Consider the following 19,433-nt stretch of genomic DNA (forward strand, 5'->3'; position numbering starts at 1 on the left):
TCCAGCTGGGTTTCTCACTGGGAGATATGCAGCCCAGTTCATCGCCAGACAGACGGGTAATATATGGCCCCCGCTCCTGCCTCACACACACACGGACACACACTCAAACAAATACATAACCACATTAGAACTTTCTACAGAACTAACAGAGCTGTCTGCATGTTCTGCACTTAGACCTCACTCTCACCAGCCTGTTTCTCTTGGATGCCTCAGCAACAAATCACTGAGGGAGGCTGTGCCAGTCCAGATGCCAAGGTGAGAAGGACGCAAGGAGACAAGGAATTAAGGAAGAGGAAGAGGAGACAGACATTCCATCACAGCCCCCGTGGAGCTGCAGCAGGGACGAACCTACCAGCCGTGATTTCTAATCGTGGAGAAAGACAGACCGGCGAGGCACACGCAGGTATGCAAGGTTAAATTCCTCCTCAACTTCTTCTTTCTTCTCTTATCTTTTCGGCAGCAGTCTGCTTGTTCTGCGTGGTTGTGTAGCAGCATAATTGCTATATGTCACAGTGACTGCATATGTGATTTATGTGTGAACAGGAATGAGTCCTCTGAGAGGTTTCCTCTGGCTTTTGATATCCATCTATGCAGCAGCTATGTGTGCAGGTACCACGCAGGCTCTCACACGTGCAATTACTCACACACACACATTACCTGCATTCAAATGCATGCACATTTGAATGCAGGTAATTCATCTCTTTCTCACCATCATCAACACATACTCAAGTATAACATCTAGCACGGACCACACACTTGTGCCTCGTCTGCAGGTGTGGGTGGTGCAAAGGTCGACAATGTGTCGTCAGAGATCTGTCGTCATCCGTGCGAGGAGCTGGTGGGCTTGCTCACTGAGATACATGGCCTGCGTATTGTGACCGGCAATTTGCTTGAAGACCTGGAGAGAGTAGTAAGACACACGCACAGTTAACATCTACATGTCTGCAGTTGTTTGTTGTGTTTAACTCTCCAATTATGCATTTATTTTGATGGGGCATGAACAAGAAATTGGATTTTAGATGAAAAGGAAAAACAAACATTTGCCTTAGTCTGTCTGGGTCAGCCAGCCTCTGCAGGCATTTAACGTTGCATTTGACGGGGCAGAGTTTTGTGGGAAATCTGTGTGACAAACCCCACAGAGAGTAGCTCTTCTTCCAGGGCAAATGGAACAAATAGCAACATCACTTTTCTGGCAGGAAGCGCTGTGGTTTGTGGTAAAGGTCCCAGTAATTCTGGGGAAAAAACAAGCAAAAATAATACTGTCACTGTTAAAATGTTGGCTACAGATGAACTCAATCACCATTCTAGCCTAATTCAGCAGGTCACTGTGTACTAATAAAGGGCAACGTGTACATACATAGATTAAAAACTATAGTTTTTCTGATAATAATGTTATTATTGGGTATTTGCATTCTCAGTCAAAAGAAAATGAAGAGATGCGCATAACTTTGGCTGAGCTGAGCAACAGCAGAAATAGCAGCAGCAGCAGCAGCAGCAGCAGCAGCAGCAATGGCCATGGCGGCGGTGGCGATGGCAGCGACGGTGGCAGTGGTGATGATGTTAATGATCTTGACAGAGACAGAGACGGGGAGGTCTGGTGTATGCAGGATGGACGAGTGTACGAGCAGGGGGACGATTGGGACGCTGACAGCTGCACCTCCTGTGCTTGCCAGGTCAGTGCTGAACAAGCCTTATGTAACTACACTCTAAAATATTGGCAGCGAGGTGTTTCCTGGGAGAATGCTGTGCAAGTCTGATTGAATGGAAGATCCGTCATACACAACAGACTGGAACATTACCTCGATCAACTACATTAGATGATGAATCTTCCACACTGCAGTCGCTTCCCTCTTTATTGATAATTCTGTTTTTTAGTGCAGTTTAACATCTCTTTTACAGGGAAGTGCAAGTCAAGTCTCTAGTCCAAGTCTCTTTTTGTTATATTGTTTTAAATACATCTCTCGACTGCTGCAAGACTTTGATTGCTTGAAATTCGATTCAAAAGATTAAAAACTTGACCAAAGCCATAACATTTTGTCTTTATGGTTTTGACCTTCCTGGAACAATAAAAAAAATCCAACAATTCTAGGGCTGTAATGCAGCTTAACCTTGAAGCAGTTGTTCACATTTTAGCAACTCAATTATTTACTGTCTTGTTGAGTCTCATAACAGCTCCTATCATGTGAAGCCACAGCCAGGGGACAGTTAGCTTAGGGTAGCAAAAAAAACTTGGCTCTGCTCAAAAGTTCCAGCCCGGCAGCACCTCTCAAGCTCATGTTATGTCTGGTTTGTTGGATCTGTACAAAAGATGAAACAAGAAAAGACAAGTAATTTTACAGGGGTTATGCTCTAAGCTCCTGGCTCCAGCTTCATATTTAACACACACATATGAGAACGGTATCAGCTTCTCATCTCTTGGCAATTAAACAAAAGAGCATATTTCCTTAAATTTCTACCTGTTGCTTTGAAAATGTATAAACCAGTTGGGGAGATACTTCCAGTATGCTTCACTTGTATCTAATGTGGTTTCATTTATTTCCAGAGCTGCCTTTGTTAGCCTGCTGCATTTTATGTTTGCTTCATCATCCACTTGGTGTCTGTTTCTGTTTATGAAACACCATTAGTTTTTGTCAAGGACGGATTGAGGAGTAGCCAAACCTATTATGAATCATGACAGCATATCGTTCCTCTGCAAGGACTGGCATTTAGCAAAACATCTGGCTCAAACTAACATGGTCTGACTAATATTGCTATAACTCCTGAATGTATTAATGGTTTGTATCTTCCTCACCTTGTGTAGGACGGGAAGGTGGTGTGTCATCAGGTGTCTTGCCCCCCTGTATCCTGCATCAATCCATCCTTTATTGATGGAAAGTGCTGTCCCGTCTGTCTCAGTGAGTTTGCCTCATCTGCAACTATGATTTAGTGTTGAAAATGTGTTTTAAGATCATAAAATCTGATAAATATATACAAACTGTGTATGTGTGTGTGCATGTGTATAAAGATAATGAAGATGGCTGGTCCCCATGGTCCGAGTGGACCCACTGTTCCGTCACCTGTGGACGTGGAGGGCAGCAAAGGGGCCGATCCTGCAATGGCATAATCCCGTCCTGTGTTGGCCCGTCACTCCAAACCCGCAGCTGCATGCTGATGAAGTGTGACCGCAAGGGTAGGACATCGCTCTGCATGTCTGAGCTGTCACATGTCTCGATTTTGTGTATTTTCTGTGATGGATTGAGCACAGCCCCTCCAAGGAAATCAACTGAAAATTCCCCAAGGAGCAAAATTATGGAACTTCAGACGAATGGATTAGAGAGATGTTAATCATAATTAGAAACATGTTTTTGTAGGTCTGTGAATGTATACATAGTGTGAGCTGGTGGTGCTCTGTGCTGAATTCTGCTCACAGGCTTTTCCGGGCTACTATACAAAAAAAATAAATAAATGGACTTTTTACAATGTCTATGTGCCTGTTTTATGTCTAGGGCGTGTCGACGGGAACTGGGGCCTTTGGTCTCCTTGGTCTGCGTGCACAACCACATGTGGAGAAGGCAACATCACTCGGGTTCGTCTCTGCAACAACCCTCCACCACAGAAGGGGGGCAGAGGGTGCACGGGCAGCGCCAGGGAGACACAATCTTGCAACAATACACTCTGCCCCAGTGGGTACACGAGCACAAATGCACATACAGGCTGCATTGTAGTGCTGAACGGGCTTACAGGTAAATGATGTGTTTGTGTGCAGTTGCTGGAGGCTGGACGAGCTGGACTGAATGGTCGCTGTGCTCAGAGTCATGTGGGGGAGGTCTTACGAGTCGTCAGCGGGAGTGTTTGAACCCTGCTCCTCAGCACGGTGGGAAGCTTTGTGCTGGAGAAGCTGTGGACTATGAAGCATGTAACAAACATCCATGTCCTATAGGTAAACCCTTACCCTGTTCACATCCTCAGTCTATAGGTACAGCTTAACCGTGTAAGCAGATATCGTTGTATAAGTAGACTAAGCCTCACATCCATGGAAAAACCTTATTCTATATTTATTGGATGAAACATATTTTCAAACAATAGAGGATTAAAAATAATATCCTACAGCATTTAATCTGCCTTTATTGAATAACTGAGGCTCAGGACAGAGCGGACAAATATAAACTTCCTCAGAATAATGATAATAATAAGTGCCAACGAACCAATCTTGACTTATTTGGATTGCATATAGAAGACTCATTATGTACGTTTGTCTGTTTTCAGATATCTGTTTGTTGTCATATCCATGTTTCCCCGGGGTCGAGTGCACATCACACAATGATGGATCATGGGAATGTGGACGCTGCCCTTTGGGTTTAAAAGGCAATGGTACTCACTGTGAAGATGAGAATGAGGTAAAAAGAGCAGACTACATGACATTAGCAGGTCACTGGCTCAGTGTCACTGATGTGAGGCACTAGAATGACAGTCCCATACAGTGTGTTGTAGCTGAATCCTACATCTGCAGTAGGGCATGAAAGGGGCAGTAGGGCAAAAAGTCACCTATGACCCACTTTTAATCTAATCCACCAGAAGGTTTACATTTTTGGTTTTTGGTGAAATAACTTTGATTGTTGAGAAATCTTATACAGATATTCATGGTCCCCAGGGGATGCTTTTTTAATGACTTTGTTGATATCTTGAATTTTCTTTTAATACTAGCAGGTCTCTTACACTCCACTGAAAAATCTCAACATCTAACAAAGTGAATGGCACAAAATTTTGTGCAGGCATTCATGGTCCCCTCACTTTTCCTCCAATACCAGTAGCAGGTCGACATTTGTGGTTCTGAGTCAAATATATATATATATATATGTGTATATATATATATATCTTTTCATCTAAAGCCATCATTAGGTCAAAAGTAAAGCAAACTAATGATATTCCCATCAGGCTCAGCTGCACTTTGTGTTAACTGCTCTAACTGGGATTACAACAAGATAAACATTTGCAGGGTTGCTCCTGCATAAATGCTCTGTGCACCCAAGTAACCTCATGAGCAAAGCCGCCACAAGCTCCTCACTGGCAAACACGTAGACGTGCTAGCATCACAGCTTCACAGCTCCTCTGTTACTCACTTAACAGCTCTCCCAACTACTTTTCCCTTCCTAGAAGATTTAGGAAAAAAAAAAAAAAGCTCTGAAACGTTACAATGTCCAGACACTGACTTTGCTTTTGTTCAAAGTAACCAAGCATCACATAATCATCAAAAATTACTGAAAGCAAACACAGTAAATAAAAGGTGTCCAGGTGAAAAGAGAAAGTGAAGCTTTTTAGAGATCAATAAATACAGTTTTAGTATGAAACAATGGTGATACTACCTCTTATGACCCAGAATAGCTCCCATTTGTAGAGAGGTGACAAATCTTTACATTATCATTATAATATTTAACCTAATAGCTAAACTCTTAATATATTAACAGCATTTTCAGGAACATCAAACAACATTATTAGGAATCTAACAAAAGTAGGGAAACAGTATAACACCGGCCTACACTCCAGTACTCTTTAGTATTGCTTTAAGATTTGTTGTACAGTTTCCAAACCCTGAAAATTCCTCTCTTCTTCTGCCAGATTAGCTTTCATGGAGGTTGAGGTGATGGAGGTGATCACCTAAGCCAGTGGTTCTCAACTGGTCTGGCTTCAGGACCCACCGTCACTCCTTAATGACAAGCCCCAAATCGTGGAAAATTTTCAACCTCTCAAATGTATTTAATGAAAAGATGGGGCAGATAACCCTGCATCAGAGGATACACAGAACAGCCCTGTATTAATAATATTCAGCCAGTAGCTCTTAATAAGCCGTTGATCCGGAGGCTGTTACAACATACAGACCACTTCAGTGACTTCAGCCTGTTTTAACAGACTCAACAGTGCTTTCATGGACAAACACGAAATAAAAAAGTTCTGAGAAGTATTTTGAAAAACACTCAAGTTATGTAGCTTTAGCTGAGAATACTCACTCACTGAATCTATGACGACCAACACTGCACTGTGGAAAAGTTTTTATCCACAAACTCAAAATAACTTAAACAAAAAGTGCAATTCAAAAAGATTCAAGTATACAAAATTAAAAAGTTAAGCAGCACTCACTTCAACCTTAGGTTTTTGTCCTCGATGTAAGAAAATCCATTTCTCATGTAGTCGGTGTTTCACTTGCGTTTCGCTCAATTAGCATGAAAACAAACTTTGCGGCTCTTCTTCTAAACTGTGAGATTCCGGATGTCAATTAGCATCACCGGCATCATCGCCACCTACTGTTCAGGAGTGAGAACAGACGCACTCCGCTGAATAAAAAGTCCATTCAGAATAAAAGCAGAGGACTTTTTTTCTAATATTTCTTTTTTTTTTATCCCAGGCAAAGGCCCACGACCCACTGAAAACGGGTCCACGACCCACTTTTGGGTCGCGACCCACCAGTTGAGAATCACTGACCTAAGCAACCATCTCAAAAGAAATAAATGTAGTCTGATCCTGGCTGAGAGCTCCTCCTGGACACATCACCTGTCAAACCTTTGTATTCACAGTTGGTGTTTGATATGCTGAACATGGTTAATCCCTCTATCTCTGCAGTGTGAAGTGAACGATGTGTGTGTCACAGAGTGTGTAAACACAGACCCGGGGTTCTACTGTCTGCCCTGTCCTCCTCGCTATAAAGGCACCCAGCCGTATGGCCTTGGACTGCAGGCAGCCCAGAAAACCAGGCAGGCATGTGTTGTCCTCTCTGAATAAACATTTTCTTTTGTATGCATTACTCTTCTGCTTTGAACTGAATCCCTTTGCATTTTCAAATTGTTGCTTTGGTTGTAGATGTGTGAACCATACAATCCTTGCAAAGACAACACACACACCTGCCACAAGAATGCTGAGTGTGTCTACCTGGGCCTGGCGTCGGAGGTTTTGTACAAGTGTGTGTGCGCTGTCGGGTTCGCGGGCGATGGCTTCCTGTGTGGTGAAGACTCTGATCTGGATGGCTGGCCCAACAACAGATTAACCTGCAAGCAGAACGCAACCTACCATTGTCAAAAGGTAAAAGAATTAAAAATCTAATCTGATTGTCTGTCAGGGTTCTGGTTGAATGTGATTTCACTAAACCGAGTTGTGATTGGCTGCAGGATAATTGCCCCATGCTACCAAACTCTGGGCAGGAAGACCTGGACAAGGACGGACTGGGAGACGCCTGTGATCCTGATGATGACAATGATGACATCTTAGATGAAAGGGTGAGACCGTGTCTCAGATATTAACTTTGAGAATACTGTCACTAGGCACAGGTGAATATTCACATCTCCTGTGTGTGTGTTTGTGTGTGTCTGCATGTGTGTTTGATGTAGGACAACTGCCCGCTGGTGTACAACCCTCGGCAGTTTGACTCTGACAGAGATGGGGTTGGGGACCGCTGTGATAACTGCCCATTTGAGAGCAACCCGCTGCAGACAGACACAGATGACAACGGCGAGGGAGACTCCTGCAGCATCGACATTGATGGAGACGGTAGGAGCTATGCACTAAAGCAGGCCTGGAAGATGCAGTTACATATCCAATTATTTCAGTCTTCAGAGAGAGAATACCATAATTACAGTGTGTGATTAATATTACGACTTTATGATTTCACTGGTTTTCAATGAATATTTTTTATGTGTCTATCAATCAGTCACAGAGATACAACAGATTTAACTTAAGAGCCAATTTAGCTAACCAGAAATGGATTTTCTGCTATGCTGAACTTCAACCTAACCTTACTCTTAACCAACCATTTATCTCTACAGTGCCAAACCAAAACCTAATTTATGCCCTAATCCCAACCACACAGGGCAACAGTGGGTTAAACGCTATTTAAGGGGGGAAGAAACTCCAACCAACGGCTCACGTTTCACTCGTGTGACCCATAGCGTCTTCCTAACTGGCCAAAATTTAAGTCAGTGACAGTAGCTTTTGCTTCCTTCCAAGTCGCCACCCTCAGTGACGGCCAAGACAAGGTGTTTGAACTGCTAACGTTAGCCTAGAGGGGTTGAATGAGTGGCAGGGGGTCTGTAGATTTGCCCTAGACACTAAAACACACTGATCAACACTGTAAACTACTTGCTTATTAGTAGTGGTGGTATTTCTACCCCTGTAGTATTTCTACAACTACTACTCTGAGTTGCCTCAATCTCACTGCTGACGAGTAAGGGTGGATATACATTCTGTATTTTGGGAGTGGAGTGTCCTATATTACCTAAGGTCACAGATTTTTGGGGGGTCTAGGTGACAGATTTACTGGATTTTTTCTAAAAGAAAATATATTCAGAGGCGATGAGCAATACAGACTGAAACCAGAATCAGTTGGTAGTGTTATAAAGTTATGATGTAATTTTCTAACTAAAAAAATCCCAACATAGTCTTGATTTATATTGTTGACTTTATTGTGTGATTTTTTACATGTAAAATTTGTTTGCCGTGTGTGTTTGTGTGTCTGTCTTTCCCCAGAGGTTCTGAATGACCGTGACAACTGTGCCTTAGTCTACAACACTGACCAGAGGGACACAGACCTGGACGGTGTTGGAGACCAGTGTGACAACTGTCCCCTCCTACACAACCCGCTGCAGGTTCCTGAAAAACACAACACTCGAATGCTGAAAAGCACACATGTATCTAGTGAAAAATATATCGACAAAAACAACAGTGATGGCGGTGGAGTGTCCTGACAGAACATCTGGTATGGGGGAACACATTTGAACATGAGGAGCCAACAAAACCATTCTAACAATTTATTAGCGCCAATAAATCAGGGATGGATGGATGAATTTTTTGATACAGGAAAGAAAATATTACAAGAAAATCTTGGAAGCTGGTGCAGGAAGTGAATGATCTGGTTAAAGTGAAACCAAGTATGGAGACTTGTGATTTGCGTGTGTGTGTGTGTGTGTGTTTGCAGCTTGACTCTGACAGTGACCTGGTGGGGGACATGTGCGACGACAACGAGGACATCGACGAGGACGGCCACCAAAACTCTCTAGACAACTGTCCCTACATCGCCAATAGCAACCAGGCCGACCATGACAACGACGGGAAGGGAGACGCCTGCGACCATGACGACGACAACGACGGTATCCCTGACGACAGAGACAACTGCAGACTAGTGCCAAACAGGGACCAGCTGGACTCTGATGGTCAGTGGTGCTACACTTTTTCTAAATTTAGGTGGAGGATAGAAAACAATCCATCAACGGCACTGAGGGTATCTCTAATATCATGATACAGATGTGAACAAATGCTGATTAATTTGCTGTCACATGGGGAATATATTTTGTACAATTTATAATAAATGGATTTTGCAGTCATGCAGTAAAATCTTGTAACTATCAGTCCAGCATGACTCCATGGGCCTGGGTCATGTTAATCTTGGACATCAGCATAAACAGTTTATGGCTCTCAGTAGTGTGATTAATCACAAATGAAATATTCTTTAACCTATCCACCATCGTACAGGATTTTCTCACCACATTTTCACATTATCTCTTCCAGCCCTTTTTTCTCCATTCTTGGCAAAAATGAAACCAGGAAATCACATCATTAAGTTCTTTCTCCATATTCCTCTCTTGCAGGTGACGGTAGTGGAGACGCATGCTTTGACGACTTTGACAATGACAGTATTCCAGATGCGTTGGATCCCTGTCCGCTGAACCAGGATATTGGGTCAACAGACTTTAGGAAGTTTCAGGTTGTTTTGTTGGACCCTAAAGGCACCACGCAGTCCGATCCTCTCTGGGTGATTCGCAGTGAAGGCACCGAACTGCTGCAGACAGCAAACTCGGACCCTGGCATTGCTTTAGGTAAGATTAACAACAAAAAATAAGAACCCATAAAAAGGGCAATGAAAACTGTCCCTCTACAAGACTAATGTCCCTCTGTTTAAACAGGATATGACAAGTTTAGCTCGGTAGACTTCAGTGTTACATTTTATGTAAATACCAACCGAGATGACGACTACGCAGGCATTGTGTTCGCCTACCAGTCCAGTCGACGCTTCTATGTTGTCATGTGGAAACAGGTGAGGTTTGAATGATGACATTAATATTGATGACATTAACAATTAACAAGATAGTAGGTATTAGAAATCCTTTAATTTAGGGGGTTATATCCATCTTTATACATCTTCAAATATCTCCTTGACCATAACCTCCTTTGTGTTTCTTTTCTATGTCCTAACTCAATCAATATGTCCTAACTCAATCAATATTACAGTACCTGACTTTTCAAACACATCTTTTTATGACTCCCTGGGAGAACAGGTGTCTCAGGCCTACTGGGAAAAAAAGCCATCCAAAGCTTTTGGCACAGCGGGGGTCTCAGTCAAACTGGTCAATTCCACCACTGGACCAGGGGAGTATCTACGCAATGCCCTGTGGCACACCGGAAACACCAGACACCAGGCATGAATCAGTGACTTAATATGTCTTTGTCTCTTTATATTCTGCTTGTCATTAATCACACTAAATTTCTTACTTGGACGGAAAAATGTCCCCTAAAACAACCTTGAACAGACCATTTGTTAGAGTTGCACAATAAGGTTCAGATACTCATGTACACCTTCTTGTCCACCTTGATGTGTGTGTGTGTGTGTGTGTGTGTGTGTGTGTGTGTATATGTGTGTGTGTCTGTTTCAGGTCAGAACATTGTGGCATGACCCCAATAACATTGGCTGGAAGGACTTCACAGCTTACCGCATGCACCTTATCCACAGACCCAAAACTGGGTTCATCAGGTACAAAAACTGTCAATATAACTCTATAAAGTGCCAGTTTTATTACTGGATCATCTAGTGGTGGCCAGATTTACTCTAGCAGGGTTCTTGAATGAGACTAGCCGCAGAGTATCCAGCATATATGTGGAAATGACTCTTCTTCCTTGTGTTTCCTCAGTATTTTCTGGAAAACATCGCTCCATTAAATAGTTATTTCTATAAGCAAGGATAGTCGCAAACAAGGCAACTGATATATGAACCTCTGGATTTATTGAGTTAAAGCATTTGTTGGTTTTAGTTTTCCTCTTTTGAGACTGAATTTATATTCAGACATGATGCTCAGTGGAGATCACCAATATAAAGCAGGTTCAAGTGTCTACAAACTTAGTCCGCAAACTTGAATGAAGTAAAAACAAATGGCTGACCGAGAGGAAAAAACTGTTAAGTATATGTAATTTGTACTAAATGGGATAAAACACACATTTGGAGCTCAGTCAGTAACAATTCAGATCCTGTAGGTTTTAGTAGAGCAACAATCTGCTGAATAACTAAAAAAAAAAGAAAAAACCTGACCCTCAGTTGTTCTTACACTGGAGGGCGCCATCAGTCTCCAAGAGTTATTTTATTATTTTTAGTGGCGTAATTCACTTTCTCTGTTGGACCCACATCTCCCCAACCTGCCACATCTACTTCTACTTAGTTGTACTTCTCACTAATGGACTTTCAGAAACATCCCCCTGGGCAATGAGTTCTCTGTGCTTTGTGCTGTTTATGTGCAGACGCAGAGAACAACATAAGCACTATAGTGAGTGTTTCAAGCTGAGAAAAAGTGAGGAGCAAGAGAGCAAAACTATGATGTGCCAAGCTCAGTTGTTGAAATACTTTTAAAGAAAGAAAATGATGTGTGCATTGCATTCTGGGTACTGAATAATTGTAAGGTGACTGTACGCTTATTGAATTTGAGACTGAAAAGAAGCTCCTGCTCTTTGATTGTGAAGGACAGACACACTTTGATATTTTGGATAGTTGCTATGAAGCTCCATTGTAACTGCTTTAAATATAGTTCCATTTGACGTCATGTCCTCCGTGTTATCCAGGAATAAAAATCTCGACCCAGAAATGTTGGGCGCATTAAGATATGTGGTGAAAGAGTGCAAAAATATTCTGCATTACCAATTCAAGTCCTGTACTGAAAATATAAGTAAAAGCAAGTTCTGGACAACAAATATACTTAAAGAATAGAAGTAAATGTTCTCACCATGCAGGCAAATGGCATCTGCCTTTTATTGTTATATATTATACTATTAGATTATTATTACTGATGTATTAACATGTAAGCACGATTTTAATGTTGAGGCTCGCTGAGGTGGAGCTGATTGTGGTTTAGTTGAACAATGCACAATTATAAGATTATACTAAATCTTATGTGGTGAGGTAGAAGGGTAAAGTGGTGGGAAAAGCTGTTTTTTTCCACCACTGGTGTAAAGTTAATGTTAATAAAAACAGTTTACTCTCAGCTACACAGTTATAAGTTATCTGCATCTGTGGCAAGACACATGATGAATGCTGTGAATGATGATGTTGGCTGTGTTCCCATCGTAGGGTGGTGGTGTATGAGGGCAGGGACATTTTATCCGATTCGGGGGCGGTGTATGACCACACCCTGGCGGGGGGCAGACTGGGACTATTTGTCTTCTCGCAGGAACAAGTCCTCTTCTCAGACCTCAAATATGAGTGCAGAGGTAAGATGTCAAGTCAGAGCGTCAGTCCGGATGCTGATGTAAAAATACTAAATTACTAAAAGTAAAAATCCTTTAGTGAAACTACAGACATACCAGATCCACATAAAACTGGCCCCTGTGATTAGATATGACGTTATTAGATAGGTATGAATCAATGTATAAGCAGCATTTTACTGTTGTGTCTTCTTTAACAATATACTGTATTTCATAGGCTTATCATATCTTTCATTATAAAATCGTAATGTGTAAATGTAGTGGCGTAGAACTATAAAGTAGCATAAAGTGAAAATACTCATGTACAAGCGCAATACTTGAGTGCTGTATGTATTTAGTTACTTTCCATCGCTGCTGCTGATCACTGCCGTCCTGTCCTCCAGGGTTTACAGCTCATTCACAAAAGGTGTGTCTCTAATGACCATATCTGTGACCTGTTTTTCTTTTATTTCCTTCCTCCTCAGATAACTGAACAACTCGCCCCGAGATCCACATTCCTTTCAGACGACAGACAATCTTAATATAACAGAGAGTGTGTGTGTGTGTGTGTGTGTGAGAGAGAGAGAGAGAGAGAGAGAGAGAGAGGATGCACCACAACCAGCCCTTTATCCTGCCAAGACTATCAATTAGTGACCATCATCTATCTATCAGCTTTTCATGCGGCAGTATTGATTTCAGGCTGTCTCATTTGCTGTATATTACTGTAAGACTCAGACCGCATTGCTAGTGACAGTAACCTCTTGTTGCTTTTCATCTGCTATTCACTAATGGTTGTAAATAATTATTTATTGCCAGGTGCCAGATATGAAAGGGAGATAAGGGGAGGATAAATTGATGATGGAGTAAGTAGAGCACTGAGCAGGAGTCTGGTGGTAACTTATCAATAAAACACTTGGGTCTTTTTTTTTTTTCCAACTGTTCCTCTTTTTTCTTTCCTGATGACGCCAGTGCAGCACACATATGATTGTGGAAACATGGTCTCTAGCGCCTCTTAGTGGTGAAAGTACTCATTACAAATGAAGACTGAGCTGACAAAGTAGTTAAGGTTGGTCAGTCACTGGTGGAAGAAATATGAGTCATTTAACTAAAACTATTTAGAACACATTTAAAAATCCCTTTACAATTACAAGGGATTCATTCATAAACTATACTATTAGTACTATAACTGAGTAAGTGAAATACATACACACATGTATAGAGATAATTTAACAATATACAGAGAGAGAAATGATAAAAGATGAAAATATAACACAAAAATACACAATACTCAATAAATAAATAAATACAAAATGTATAACAGACTGTTCACTGTCAGTGTGTTTTGGTGCAAAATCTAAAAGTAGCTGTTAGATACATGTAGAAGTAAATAGTACAATAATTCCCTCTTTGATAAGATGTTCCTCTATTAGTCCCACGACGGGGGACATTTACAATATAATGTAATGAGTAGAGGTATAAATGTGCAGAAAATAGAAATTCTCAAGTCAAGACTCAAAATTGTTTCCACTTGAGTAATTTAGTTTGTTGATTGTCCTGAAACCTGTGTGTGTGTGTGTGTGTGTGTGTGTGTGTGTGTGTGTGTGTGTGTGTGTGTGACTGTGTCAAAGTGTTAAATCTGGGTCTCCAAAGAAACTTGGCCTTGAGACTCAGGGAAAATAAATCCTTTGTATTGACTGGAAACACTAAACCTGCAAAACTGGTTTGAGAGGGAAGTGCAGGAGAGCACCACCAACACACACACACACACACACACACACACACACACACACACACACACACACACACACACACACACTCTCTCTCTCTCTACCTGAGCGACGTCACGCCTCCACTGGGATGTGAAGAATGAGGAAGAGGAGTCCATCCATGCTCCCGGTAGACAGGGCAGAAGCACTAAAAGCAGTTTTTCTGTCCAGCTAATTGGAAGAACCTCAGTGTAACCTGCTGGTACCTCAGGTGACGTTAACTAGTGGACACTGCTGGGATGGCGCGGGACCGTGCGTGCAGCTGGTGCGCGCAGTTTGTGGAGCGGCACCAGTCAGCGCTGAATTTCGCGCTGCTGGTGGTTTGTTACATCCTTTTCCTCCTCTTTGGCGCCGGGATCTTCTCCGCCATCGAGCTGCCCTACGAGCACAATCTCCGGCAGGAGCTGAAGGCGGCCCGGCAGGACTTCCTGACCAACAACACCTGTGTGTCCGACGCGCGCCTGGAGGAGCTTCTGGTCCGCGCGCTGGAGGCCAATAACTATGGAGTGTCCGTGCTGGGGAACGACACCGACCGCAACTGGGACTTTGTGTCCTCCCTGTTCTTCACCAGCACCGTGCTGACCACAACAGGTGAGGCACAGGTGTGGAGAGGAGACAGCTTCGAAGTGTGAGCACAAAGCAGTGGCCACTGCTGTGAGTGTGAATTTAATTTGGTAGCATTTCCTCATACAGTAAGTCACGTTTTCTGAAGGGTTTTATTCATTAGAACTTCTCCTTATTCTAAAACACGTACATCTATTTTAATCTTCAATCTTCAATCTATCCAGATTCTGTAAATATACATGTTTTTCTCTTGGAAAGTTTAACTACCGGACAAAAGATGTGTCCTCCAGCAGCAACAGGTCCTTCATGTGTACAGTGAGTTTCAAATTTCCAAACCTCACTCATCTAAGATGAAATACTAGATTGGCTTCTGCGCTTGTTCTGATGTCAGAAAATCTGCCTGAAACTTAGATTGAAGGTGATCACAGAGAAACTTTCCCCCCCCAGCACATGATTCGTCAGGGTTTGTGCAAAGTTTGGAAAACAGTTTCATACTTTTTAGTAAACCATCAAGTCTGTTGTCCATTATCCAAATGTAAAGAATCTATAAATGATTTGTTTCCCATTAATAAAGTCAGAAAATGCAGCTTACAGCCCCTTTAAACAGAATGACTTAACAGAAAGTGGTACAGTTATGTTACTGTATGCATTTTTCATCATGAAAAGCAGCCAAGGTTCTATGGAGGTCGTCGCACTGACACCAGGGGAGGGTCAAAGACAAAGTGTACATGGTCCGGTAACCTTTTAGGGTATTTACAAGTTTATGTTGACTGTACTAACATCTTGTTTAGCTGCTGTGCCACTTGATATTCAGTAAGCAGAGGCAGGTTCAGAGGTGTTGGTGAAGAATTATTGTGGGTTTTAATGAGAATCGACGCCCCTGAAGTGCCAGAACACGTACAGTAGTTAAACCATTAATTCTGCTAAAAGGACGAAATTAAAATCTACAGACCTTTGGCCCTCTGTAAACATATGAGCGTATGCAAGACTGGACGGAAACTAAATGAATAATTCATTTAATAGTTTAGCCTATTATTTATTTACAGACTTACCATTTAGCTGGTCTTGGATTGTAGAAGACATGTTGCTGTTGAATGGGCCCGTTGCTCTTTCCTTCTAATTACTGTTATGTGTGTGGAGCTTCACAGGGGCTAAGTGGCTCCTGGAGAGGTATCCCACCTCTAATTATACCCCTGTAAGTAAGGCTGTGCTGTATGCTTGGTTGTGTTTTCAGGTTATGGCCACACTGTTCCTCTCTCAGACGAAGGGAAGGCCTTCTGCATCTTCTACTCCCTCTTCGGCATCCCCATTACCCTCTTCTTCCTCTCTGTGGTGGTGCAGAGGATTATGGTTGTGGTGACTCGACGTCCAGTGTTGTACTTCCACCGTCGTTGGGCCATGTCTAAATCGAAGCTAGCCGCCATACACGCTACCTGCCTGACAATCATCATGACTCTGCTCCTCCTCATTATTCCTGCGTGGATCTTCATCAGCCTGGAGAAGGACTGGGGCTTTCTGGAGTCTCTGTATTTCTGTTTCATCTCCCTGACTACCATTGGCCTCGGGGATTACGTCCCCGGAGAGACCCACAGTAAAGAGGCCAACCCACACCCACAGCTGTACAGGCTGGCCATTACAAGTGAGTCTGTGGCTGAATGTACTGTCAGGACGAGGCCTCCACCTTACAGCCTGTCATCTCCACAAGGAGAAAAGCAATTAAGGAAAAGCATTAGTTTTTAGTTTTCTGAGCAGTGGTTTCCAGCCTTGTTTGATTTTGACGTCCAAAAGCCATTGTTTACTGGTCTCCCTTTGCAGAAGTGTATGCTTTGTGACCTGTTCGACTAAAGAGTGACCTTCCCTTGTCATATTTCAACTGAAAGGTTTTAGAGGAGAAGGAAAAACAAGCTCGGTAGGGACTGAAAGTAAACAACAACCTCTTCAGTTTGAAATCACAGAGAAAAAGGCCATTTTCAGCTGAAAATAAGCCTTACTTAACCTGCTGCAGGCCACGCTTTGGTCTTTGTTGCGGCTCAAAACTGACCTTCATAGAATAATTTGGTCTTGTTTTGAACCAGAGCGTCTGCCGATATGTTATGATCCACGATGCTACATGAATAAATCTCCATTTCTGTTATCTTCGCCACCACCTTGACTCTAAGTGAGCTGGTCTTAACAGCTGTTCTGTTGAAGTCTGTTCTCCCAACAGATAGTTTTTCCCATGGCAGTCTGTTCTGCAGTATATGTTGGGTTTAGGTTAGGTTATGTTTAGGCGTTGCACATATCACCTTGCAGAGATCTGCACTTTAGTGAGGGCACTTTTCTAGTTTACCATGTATGCCATCTTAATTTAGCATGTCGCCATTCTAGCACTTACTAAATAGCACTGATGACAAAGTAGAGCTGAGTGTGATGAGAATGTCATTGCAGGCGTTTGGTTATAAACCAATGTACTGCACTAATTTAAAATTTTGACCTGATAATGGCGCCAGGAAAAAAGTCAGGGGAAGATAAATTAATTCATCACAAAATTTCATGGCAATTCATCCAGTAGTTGTTGAGATATTTGAACCAAAGTGGTGGACAACATTTCCATCCCTAGAGTCATCTCACTAGCATGGCAAAATTAGAGAATATGAAATTGAATACTGATATTGAAACATAAAAGTCAAAAAACACAGATATGTTCATTGCAGGTTCATATTTTTCACCACTTGTCTTCGTAGCTTGTCTGATTGACAGGGTCAAACACAGCAATGACTGTTAGCTACTACACCCTTTATTTTTTTTGACCAAACCTTAATTTGATTTTATTAGTCACACTGTGACTTGTCTTTGTTTCATTATGCTGCCATTGTGTGTGTTTGTTTGCTCTCCCAGTCTACCTGCTGCTGGGCTTGGTGTGCGTCCTGGTGGTGCTGGAGACGTGTTGCGAACTTCCCCAGATGAGACGCCTCAGACAGAGGTTCTACCAAGAAAACGTTCGCGACCTGGACTCTGAGACCACCAACATCATCGACCGGGATTATACGAGTGACCAGCTGACCGACCCGGATCACGTGATGGATCCCCAACCAGTTATCCCCTCTGTGTCAGAACAGGCTGCGTCCCTACGGCGGGACAGCAAGTCACAGCCTTACATGCCAGCATCAGGACCTGCTGCTGACAGAAGACTGACATGACAGATTGTCTGGAACATGCTGTTTTTTAGGGACACGTCTGTGGACTTGTGATCCGTTCACGACTGCTGAGGACATACAGGCTTTGACCTCACTGTCTATGTACTGTAGCAGTAGATAAGGAGCCTGAGTACACTTATGTGTATATCTACATGAAAGTTAAGTCACTTAATTGCTTAAAAAGGGATTGTTTTCTGCCGCTGCCAACACTAACAGGCATTTATAGCGTAAAAGCAGGAACCACCCATAGACTATCAGGATGGAATTGTTTTCTTGTTCTCCGCTGCTGCTCCGTTCCCTGCAGATAAGAGCGAGATCTGTGACACAGAGGAAAGGCTGTGCCCTCAAACGGAGGGAAGCCCCACAAGGTTCCACTTCCTGCCAAAGTCTTGATGCTGTAATTGCACAGTTTGCTCTAGAGGATTTCACACCCGCTCTTAGCACATTATATAATCTATGGTGGTATTTGCATAGGAAATTTGCCTTCTTGGAAGTGGTTAAGACGTACCGGGAGAATTGGGCGAACCATCTGTCAGCCTCTTGTACATTACGTGCAAGTATTCCAAAAGGAAGATCAACCAATGGAAAGTATTAAACATGTTTTTCTTCCTGGTTGCTTACAGGTGATTACTCAGCTCCTGATGGCATGTGGAAACACACTCAGTCGCCTACTTATTAGGTACACCAAGCTAAAATTAACACAGTTTCATACAATAGGCAGCTATAAATCTCCTCTTTTTGAAGGTTATAATGTTCCGTTTTTGTTAAAAAAATGTTTTAGAGTCAAAATAATAGACAGCTGTCTGTGTAACGTCATACATTTCAGCAGCACCGCCAACTGCAGCCTCCATAATGGCTGCACAGTTAAATCAAAACTTAAACTGAAACAGTTTCAACAAAAAACTGAACATAACCTTCATGAAGGAAGGATTTATAGCAGGGCTGTTGCATTAGACTGCATTAGTTTTTGCCAGATGTTCCTAATAAACTGGCATCTGGATGTGTTTCATTGGGGATATGATACTGCAATGTGCAATCCTCTGCCACTAGAGGGCAGTACTTTCATTTTAAGATTACATGAAGTTGGTTGTTAAAGGGAATTTCCGTGGTGCTTAGGGTAGTGTTTCTTAGAAAATTAGTTATGCTGCAAGAGTATGTTGTTACTACAATTGTTATTACAATGCGAAAACCGTCCTAGTTACAGAGGGTGCTGAACTAGGTGGATGTTTTCTACTCATCAGCTGGCGAAAAAGCTTGAAAAAATAAGTTAAAATCACGAGAATTAAAAGGATATAATTTGTCTTCCAAAGACCACTTTGCAGCAGTTTTCCTTGCTGTTTCGCTGGTTCATGGGTTTTAATAAAGACCAGAACTTTGTAATGGCAGCTTTTAAAAAATCCCAACTAGATGTCTTGATGAAGTGCGAATAAATCATGCTGCATTTAACATTTTATGATTGGTTGCA

General features: G+C 42.3%; 2 protein-coding genes across 2 annotated transcripts; both read left to right on the forward strand.

The window, feature by feature from the left end:
• Positions 1–229: 229 nt before the first annotated feature.
• On the forward strand, positions 230–13,386 carry LOC139220417 (thrombospondin-2-like). The gene is made up of 21 exons (XM_070852518.1): positions 230–403; positions 544–609; positions 774–910; positions 1,419–1,673; positions 2,801–2,894; positions 3,005–3,169; positions 3,486–3,662; positions 3,746–3,919; positions 4,246–4,376; positions 6,595–6,729; positions 6,832–7,050; positions 7,137–7,244; positions 7,356–7,515; positions 8,491–8,609; positions 8,939–9,173; positions 9,609–9,836; positions 9,924–10,054; positions 10,296–10,436; positions 10,671–10,768; positions 12,350–12,489; positions 12,948–13,386. The coding sequence occupies exons 2-21, from the start codon at positions 546–548 to the stop codon at positions 12,953–12,955; spliced, it is 2,919 nt and encodes a 972-aa protein (XP_070708619.1). The 5' UTR covers positions 230–403; positions 544–545; the 3' UTR covers positions 12,956–13,386.
• A 1,032-nt stretch (positions 13,387–14,418) lies between these two features.
• LOC139220416 (potassium channel subfamily K member 1-like) lies at positions 14,419–19,402 on the forward strand. Its single transcript, XM_070852517.1, has 3 exons — positions 14,419–14,819; positions 16,027–16,431; positions 17,670–19,402. Exons 1-3 carry the CDS (start codon positions 14,468–14,470, stop codon positions 17,969–17,971), a joined length of 1,059 nt encoding a protein of 352 aa, XP_070708618.1. The 5' UTR covers positions 14,419–14,467; the 3' UTR covers positions 17,972–19,402.
• Positions 19,403–19,433: the final 31 nt, after the last annotated feature.

Source organism: Pempheris klunzingeri, chromosome 20 (genome assembly GCF_042242105.1).
Source record: "Pempheris klunzingeri isolate RE-2024b chromosome 20, fPemKlu1.hap1, whole genome shotgun sequence".
In the NCBI taxonomy this organism is placed as follows: Eukaryota; Metazoa; Chordata; class Actinopteri; order Acropomatiformes; family Pempheridae; genus Pempheris; species Pempheris klunzingeri.